The sequence below is a fragment of the Coffea arabica genome, chromosome 3c (assembly GCF_036785885.1).
Source record: "Coffea arabica cultivar ET-39 chromosome 3c, Coffea Arabica ET-39 HiFi, whole genome shotgun sequence".
Classification (NCBI taxonomy): Eukaryota; Viridiplantae; Streptophyta; class Magnoliopsida; order Gentianales; family Rubiaceae; genus Coffea; species Coffea arabica.
This window is the reverse complement of record NC_092314.1, coordinates 11,984,834-11,994,344: the sequence shown is the minus strand read 5'-3', so window position 1 is coordinate 11,994,344 and position 9,511 is coordinate 11,984,834. Positions and strand designations below refer to the sequence as shown.

Below are 9,511 nucleotides of genomic sequence, written 5' to 3'. Positions count from 1 at the left end.
CGACAGTCTTTTAAGTTAATTAAATTACGTTTCAAAGTTGGAACGTAAGAAAAAGATGAAAACAGATTTGTAAAATTAATAATTACTCCGATAGGTAAAAAAACTAAAAAAAGGTTTTTTAAACAAAAAATCTCTTTCATTTTACAATAAGATGCAGTTTTCAAATTGTACCGGAAAATTGTTTGTTAAAATTATTATGTAATTTTTAATGTACAATATAATTTTATAAATATAAAGTTATTGTGCAATATAAAAACAAAATAGGCAAAAAAAAAAAGAAGGAAAAATGCACAACATGACATGCTGAAATTGTGAAATTTAAAAATAACGACAAGCATTATAATAATAAAAGATTAAAATAACGCTAAATCCCCATATTCAAATATTTGAAATTTTAAAACATGCACCGGAAATGATCATATCAATGCCCGGTACGCCTTTGCCCTTATCTTTATCACCTGGTGTTGTAGGCGGATAGCAAAATCTTTTGAACTGTCGTAGCCCGGCAGCCAGCTTTTTAAAGTTTTTTGCAAATGTTGCCCGCTGCCGGGCTGTGTTTAAAAAAAAATTTTTTTTTTTTGTTCTATCTGGCTGACAAGGCCCGGCAGCGTTTAAAAAAAATTAAACTATTGCTGCCGAGCCGTGTCAGCTCGGTGGCAATGGCAGGCTTTAAAAAAAAACCCTCTTTTGCTGCCGGGCTGACACAACCTTACAGCAATAGTTTTATACATGCCCATTGTCAAAATCATATATGTCCAATATTTTTTACATCGATATTCTGAGTAATTAGCCTTGTATCTGACCCATTATTGGTTTCGTGTTTCACTTTTTTGACAAGTCAAAATAAGATTTGAAATCAAAATAAAGTAGGAGTATTTATTGCTCTCTAGATTTGCCATTTGAAAAGTCCTTTTTCTAAATTGCGAATGCACCTTTATGAAATCAAATATTTTTAAATTTGAAGGCTACTTGTTTAAATTCATCTAATGCTATCTATTTATGCATATTGATTACATGTTTGCATGCAAAGTTGAATTTTTGAAAAAATGAATCTAATATTAGGATAAATATCTTTGTGATGAACGGTGCACTTTTTACATGTCAATGGATACAAATTTCGTACCATCTTGCATTTGAAGTTATATGGTGTTGGTTTTTTTTCCCCCATTTGATACCTTAAAAGCACACCAAAAGTTAAAAGGTAGGTGCACTAATAAATTTTAGAATTACCATCCAAGTCCTGAGTTGCAACACTTTTCACTTGCTTTCATAAAAAATTTAAAAAACAGTCCATCTTCTGTCCGGACATGATAGGCTTTATGATAGAAACCAATTTTTAAATGTGGCTCACCATGTGTCTGGCAAACAGACTGCTTTTAAGCACTGTACTTGTCCCTTTTCGCGATTCCTCCCTTGAGCAGCATAGGCAATATTGACAACTTCGGATATCTCCTTCGATGCACCTATGATAGTTTGTGTAGCCATTCTCAGTTCTTCTTGCAACAAGTCACCAAGACATACATCTAAAGAAGGAATTGGATTTCTATTTAACAATCCAGCTCTGACCGCTTCAAATTCAAGCTTTAGTTTCATTAGAAACTGGTCACGCTTACTAACTTCATGAACTGCTTGAATACCAGCTAAGGCTTCGCTTGGTACCTTAGAATAGATTATACCAGAGTATTCGCTCCATAAATTAAAAAATCCAGAATAATACTGCTTAATAGAGAGGTTATCTTGGCCGTAGTTACTAATTTCCAATTCAAGTTGAAATCTTCTTGCTGTATTATCTTGATGATATACACGCTTCAAATGATCCTACATCTCCTTTGCTGTATTAAAGGAGTGTAAATTATTCACCATATGAGCTTCAATAGATGCTAGAATCCAAGAAATAATTCTAGCATCCTTTGCCTCCCATTGACTAAATTCTTTTCCATCTCTAGGTTCTGTAGAAGACCCATCAATATGACTCCAAAGCTCTTTGCCTTTAGAAACATTCTAAATCCCATGCTGCATAATTTTTCCCAATGAACTTGATAGACAAAGATTCCGTATGTGTTTTTCCCAAAGAGTTTGCCACAGACATACTTTCAAAAAAACAAAGATCTGAATTACAAGAAAGGCTGCCAACCACAATATGATTGACCCAAAATGATATCTTGAAACCAAATGATTGATCAAAATAATCAACCCAAGAAGAATAACAACTCAGCAAATTTTGAAAGACACAGAAATTCAAATAACCAGCTCTGATACCATGACAATTTTCTAGATCAAAGACTGAATGCTGTCTTTTGTGCATCTTTTCCATTAAATAGAAACTCTGTACATTCTATTCTATGTAAGAATATATCTACCTATCTGATATATTAATGACACATATGCTAATATACAGCTAATATACATGATAGAGCAGATCCCATAATTTCAGTCATAATCTTTGCAATTATGATAGAATAGATTCCATAATCAGTTGCCCATAATCAGATCCCATAACCTCTGCCCTTGATACGGCCAGGATCATATCTATCACCCTTGACTCTAGCTGATGCAATAGATTCAAGTTCAGCCATATCTTCTGCTGACAGTTTTACAGACAAAGCTCCTATATTCTGATTGAGGTTTCCAATCTTGGTAGTGCTAGTTATGGGACAAACATCATTGCCTTGGTATGGACCCAGGCCAACGCTTGCTGTGATGGAGTACAACTCTTCCTTGAAGCAATGGCATTGACCCGCTCATACAACTTCTTGTTGTGCTCCAAATTCTCTACTTGAAACCTTGGCATATTCTAAATTGTATGAATTTCAAAATTTAAGCAACTGCAATGCAGAAATTCAAAGTGCAGTAATTAGTAAAGCATGTGTCGTCTACAAAAGACAACAATACGAATAACTTCAAGATGATCATAGTAATGTTTGAAGTGAACAAAGTTCACGGAAAAGAACAATCTAGTAAGGTGGACTGAGTACTCTAAGAAATCTCAATTGTAGAAGGTAGATCTTGACATACATTTCCCATTAAAGAGGAAACTATAATGCAAGAAATCAAAAGGGAGTAATGAACAGATGGTACTAATTACTTCAAGATGATCAGAAATATTGTTTGACGGGCACAAGTTCAGGGGAAAGATCAATGCATCAAGGTGGACTGAGTACTCCAAGTAGGAAACATCAACTATTGGAGTTGAGTTCTGAGATACATTTCCCATCAAAGATGAAACTCAAAATACAAATCAACTAAATTTTAATCTCAATTTTAGGATCAAATGATTACATGACATTGTTGACTACTTCTATAGTACATTTTTTTCCTCATTTAGACCTTTTTTTTTTTTTTTTTTGCTTTTTGTTAATATGATGTAGTTTACACTTTACAATGATGTGACCTTGGAGTTTCTTTTGATGTAAATATTCCGAGCATAAAATGTTTATATGCTTATGTTTAATAAGTCCTGAATTGAATGCTGTTCGACAATCTATAACTCTCGTAGCAGTAGCACATAAAAAATGGACCACTATAGCATTCAAAAGTACAATATATAACCTTTAATGCATTCAACTGCAAGGAAAATTATATTCTGCTTTTACATGACCAGATATTTATTCATTACAACCTCTGAAGAAACTCCATTCTTCTTATAACTTTACTTGCCTTAACCCTAGAGACAATAGTATGTCAAACTTTATTGGAACAAATACATATCACTCAACTCTTAATATAGTGGAATCCACCATCAGGCACATAGCTAGAAGGAATTATTGCAATAACAAAGTATGTCTTCATGTTCTCTTCCAGGTTGACAAAGGTGGAGTTTCAGAAGTTTGCCAAGTACCAAGGCCAGGCCCATACCTATCACCCTTGACTCCCGCAGAAGCAAAAGATTCAAGTTCCGCCATTTCCTCTGCTGACAGTTTTACAGACAAAGCTCCTATATTCTGATTGAGGTTCTCAATCTTGGTAGTGCCAGGTATGGGGCAAACATCATTGCCTTGGTGATGGACCCAGGCCAATGCTAGCTGTGATGGAGTACAACCCTTCCTTGAAGCAATGGCATTGACCCGCTCATACAAGTTCTTGTTCTGCTCCAAATTCTCTGCTTGAAACCTTGGCATATCCTACATTGTATGAATTTCAAAATTTAAGCAACTGTAATGCCAGAAATTCAAAAGGGAGCAAAGCATGTGTCATCTACAAATGAAGACAATATGAATAACTTCAAAATGATCGATAGTATTGTTTAAGGTGTACAAAGTTCAGGGGAAGGAACAATCCAGTAAGGTGGACTGAGTACTCTAAGAAACCTCAATTGTAGAATGTAGATCCTGAGATACATTTCCCATTAAAGAGGAAGCTATAATGCAAGAAATCGGGAGGGAGTAATGAACAGACGGTACTAATTACTTCAAGATGATCAGAAATACTGTTTGAAGGGCACAAGTTCAGGGGAAAGAACAATGCATCAAGTTCGACTGAATACTCCACGGAGGAAGCATCAACCGTTGGAGTTAAGTTCTGAGATACATTTCCCATCAAAGAGGAAACTTAAAATACAAATCAACTAATTTTTGTTTGTTTGAACGATGGAGGTACTACGATGAACGCTAGAGGAGGTACTACTATGAAGTATATTTCTGACCAATGAAACTCAGTTTTAGGATTAATGGTAAAGGAAAAATGATAGTTTCACAGGACAGCATAAGTTCTGTGCCTGAGATTAAATGATGAAATTGAAGTCTAAGGTCCTTTTCCCTTCAAAACCGTAAAGAGACTTTTACTTAAAAAGTGACATAGTTTCTTCCTCTTTTGATATCAAGCATGATTGCCACTGAATGTGGTAAAAATAGATGAGTGAGAAACTTATTCGAACTATAAACAATGTATACTCAAAAACTCCATCTTTTTCGATATGCACAAACCTTTCGGTAGTCACCTTCAGCCAAATTCTCAATCAGCTTTGGACCTGATGAGAAGAAACCTCGTCCAAGTGGACTGTATGCAACAATCCCTATGCCAAGCTCTCTGAAAGATTATACCAAAAACTGAATTGAGAACTTAATATTTCTTCTAGACCATGTAGAAAATGCAGCAGAATATATGCACTACCTGCAAGTGGGAATAATCTCTTCCTCGACATCTCTGGTCCACAATGACCACTCCAACTGTACAGCTGTTATTGGATGAACAGCATGTGCTCTTCGAATTGTTGAAGCTGAGGCCTCAGACAGACCTATATACTTTATTTTACCCTCTTCAACCAGTTTCTTGAGCTCTCCTATCTAGAGAATTTCAATGGACAAGAAGATGCTAAGCTGATTTATTACATTCAACACTTAGGCAGATAATCGAAATATTACGTGCAAAAAGTAAAAGTTGCACTAGTTCAACGATGTCGTGGACAAAGTATACATCAAACTGAAATCACTAATTGATGAAAATGGCAATCAGCATCCAGTGATAGTTCTCTATGTACAGCCCACCGGAGGACTTAGTTCTACTGGACCATGCCAACATAATGCTCCTCCAATATGATTACATGGCATTGTTGACTTCTATATATAATAATGGCCGTACATACCAATTATCAGTTGCCAATTTTGCTTGATTTCCTTTATACTTGCTTGTATTTTGAGTGATTAAACTGCAAGAAAGTTTCTATCTAATACTCAGGGAAACCAAGACAATTCTTTGCTGATTACATGAGAAAAAGAAGACAGAAATTGTTTCATAAAAGCTGAATGTAAGCAAGCTGCTGAAATCTTTGAATTGTCTGGAGAGGTCAATGGGGCAGTTGCAGCTGGCTTTGACAATTAGACAAAAAGCTGTGCTCTGGACAAAATGAGTACCATGTTTTTTAGATATCAATAATAAATGTCTATCTGCAGTGCTTTAGGCACCAACTGAAAATGGTTGACAAGGTAAGTAAATAGCAGATCATTACTCAACCAGATAGCCTATCTCAATTGAAAGAGAATGCTCGGGTTTCTTGGTTCTAAAGGAAAGCTGTACAATGTATAGCATGATTTCCACCTGTATATCCCTCAGCAGGACAGCCAAAGCTAATATAAGACATATTCATTGTTTTCACTTTTCAGGATGCCTTGTGCAAAATCAGCTATACCATACTGCAGATTAGCCGAGACCATAAGGTTGACTAACTTTTCTGTGCAACTTTTGAAGAATTGAAACGGACATGAAACTGAATTATTCAAAATTTGGAGTTGATCAAACTTTTGTTTCATCAAGAATGAGGTGGAGCTAAAAAACAAGAAAGGCAAGACGAGCAAACCGTGACTTCAATGGGCACACGTGTATCAATGCGATGTTGATAATAGAGATCAATGCAGTCCACATCAAGCCGCTTCAAACTCGCTTCACAACAAGCCCTCACATAGGCTGGATCACCACGTACATCAAACTTCTCATCCTGATAACTGATTGCAAATTTTGTTGCTAGCTCCACTTTCGCTCTTATTCCTTCCTTCAAGGCCTAGAACCATGATTTCATTATGTTAATCATCAAGGACATACACATTACTGCATGGTACAGCAAGCCGATTTGGGATTTCATGGATGGCACATTCCTTCTGGAGTTTTTCCAACACTTCATTGTTAAGGCTATGCCACTTCTTTGTATCGCAAAGGATATGAAAATTATGTAATCCTTGGGGTTTAGAAGTCTGATACTCTTAAAGGAGCCAATCCATTTTCTTTTTTGTTTTATATTTCTTCAACTTAAATTTACACTCTAGCTTTGTCATTCACAAGATTTGATGCACAACATGAACATACACAGAATCGTGCACATGCAAATTAATACAAAAATAGGGAACTGGTCAATGTAGAATAATTAGTGGCCTTTTAGGAACCATTTGGATCAAAGGAAAGGATAAATAAATAAATAAAACATGCTAGTGAAAAAGAAAGGAAAGGAGAGTAGAGAAAATAGTTCTCATTTGTCTTATTTGGATTAGATATGAATGGGAAAGAAAGAAAACCTAAATATGCTGTTTGGTAGAACGACAGACATGAAAGGAATAGTTTTTCTCTTTACTTAACGATAAAATATCTACACAAGTTGCTTCGTCAAACATTCCTAGCCTGCTGTTGCATCCCACAATTCATATCTAAAGCAGGTTTCACAAATGGCAAGTTTATGTAAAATTTGGGTGCTCGAGGCATTTTACTAGAAAATCATCAACAAGATTTTCTTTCCCTCTGTTTCTATCTACTTTTGTATGGAAATGATGTCTGAGCAAAACACAATCCATCCATTTCCTTTTCTCTCCGTTTCCTCTCCTTGCCCCTCCCAAAATCAATCCAAACACAATCCATCCATTTTCTTACCCTTCTTTTCCCTTCTATTCCTTCATACAATTCTCTTTTCATAATCTTTAAAACTTCAGTGCTCGTAAAAAGTAAATTTTACCATCTGTTATCAGAGAAATTGTAAACTTTCCATAAATTGATGAAAAAAGTATATTTTTCAAGATGAAAAAAAAAACTACAATAAAATTTTCATGAACCACCTCCAAAAACGCCAAACCAAACAAAGTCAAGTTTTTATGTTATTTTCAGCAATTGGAACTTTTGATTGGCGCGTTAAAAGGGTCCAGTCTTTCTGCCTAAATGGTCTCATAAAATAAACATAATTTACACTTAACCCCTTGCAATAATTCATTTGTCTCATTTTGCTACTTCCAATTTTATTTATCATCACTTTGCCCTTTCCCTATTTTCCCCCATGTTTCCTTCCCTTTCCTTTCTTTTAGATGGCAACATATCTCAATGGTAGAGATAAAACTTCAATTATTTTGATTCCCGTGTATGAGAAATTTATTATTAATAATTCTAAGAGTTCTTTACCAAAGAATAACGACACAAATTGAAAGTTAATTACTATTATACACTAAACATGTTGTCTGCTTGGTTACCTAATAATTATAGGTCATGTTTGATAACCCAATTCAGCACTTAAAATTAATAGATTCAGATGTTAATATATTCATATATGTTTGATAATTAAACATTGAATATCTAAATTAATTAAATGGCACTGAATTTCTTAAGCAAAACTTGCTTTAAAAAATAAGTGATGAGTTATTCTGTGATCACTTGACATGACATGCACTCAAACGTATCAAATTTAGTACTTAACAAATTAATAATTTTATGGATTCAGACTTTAAATTAGATTTCAATTTTCAATCGTCAATTTTACCAAATGCACCCATAGAGAATTATATTGCTCATGTTTGGAAGGCCTGCTCAAGTGAATGTTTAACTAGCAGAATTTGTGTAAATATACAACGCATAGCTCATAATAAATCAATAACTTCATAGCAAAAATCATTTTATACAAAATTGCACCAAAATCAAAATCAAAGTAATTCATCCCATATTTATAAAGGAGGACAAACTGAAAAGGCAGTAACATGAAAAAATGAAGAAGAACAATGTCATATTTGACTAATAATACTTACAATTTAAACAAGTGGAGTTTAAGTGCTGACAAACAAAATTAAGGGGGCACAAAGGGAGACAAATTTTGAAGTGCAAGGGATTAAGTATAATTTACCTAAATAAAATATTTAAAAATATGCTCTTTTAGAAATTAAAATTACAAGAGTTTACGCATAGCAGACAACAGCAGAAAATTTGCAAATATGGTACCTTGCCAATGAGTATTTCGTTGGTGTGAGGTCCATAGATATCGGAGGTGTCAAGATGGGTGATTCCTCTGCAAATAGCATGGTGGATGAGTTTGATCATATCAGGCTCGGGCTTTGGCGGCCCGTAGAAGGCTGACATGCCCATGCAGCCCAGCCCTTGAGCTGAAACTTCAAAACCTTGCGACCCCAGCTTGATTCTTGGCACTTTCACTTCTTCTGACGCCGCCATTTTCAGACAAGAGCACAAGACACAGAGGAAAGAGTTGAGTGGAGCAGAGTTTATTGTTTCGTTGCTGAGGCTTGAAGAAGAAGTATGGAGTGGACTGATGAGGGATTAGTGTTGTCTTGGTCTATACTTTTATAGATGACCCAGGGCCGCCGGCGGGAGGACTTGCGAAAATAGGAGATGGTTCCAGTTTGAACTGCCACTTTTTTGGTGCAACGGACCTTTTGTCCCACACCATGTGCCTGTCCCATTTTTTATTATATTACTATTTCTCCTACATAAACATCATATTTTAATTCTTTTTTGCTTCCTTAAGATCCAATAACTATTAATTGAGTAATACACAAAATTTAACAAAGTCAAAAAATCAAAATATATAAAAAATGAGATTTTTTATGAATTTTCTGCTGTATTTTTTAATTTTCTATTATATATTGCTTTTTTGAAGTTGTTGTATTTATTTTTTACTTAATTAATAGTTATTGGATCTTAAGAAAGCAAAAAAGAATTAAAACATGTTATTTATGTAGGAAAAATAGCAATATAATAAAAAGTGGCACAGAGTGTGGCACAGAGTGTGGGACATATTATTTTGGAGTTTTTTGTACCA

At 34.8% G+C, this 9,511-nt stretch overlaps 1 protein-coding gene across 1 annotated transcript; it reads right to left on the bottom strand.

Annotated features, from left to right (window-relative positions):
• Positions 1 to 3,528: 3,528 nt before the first annotated feature.
• LOC113734594 (auxin-induced protein PCNT115-like) lies at positions 3,529 to 9,111 on the bottom strand. The gene is made up of 5 exons (XM_027261196.2): positions 8,677 to 9,111; positions 6,293 to 6,493; positions 5,110 to 5,282; positions 4,923 to 5,025; positions 3,529 to 4,121 (listed from the first exon to the last, which is right to left on the bottom strand). Exons 1-5 carry the CDS (start codon positions 8,902 to 8,904, stop codon positions 3,786 to 3,788), a joined length of 1,041 nt encoding a protein of 346 aa, XP_027116997.1. The 5' UTR covers positions 8,905 to 9,111; the 3' UTR covers positions 3,529 to 3,785.
• Between the last annotated feature and the right edge of the window lie 400 nt (positions 9,112 to 9,511).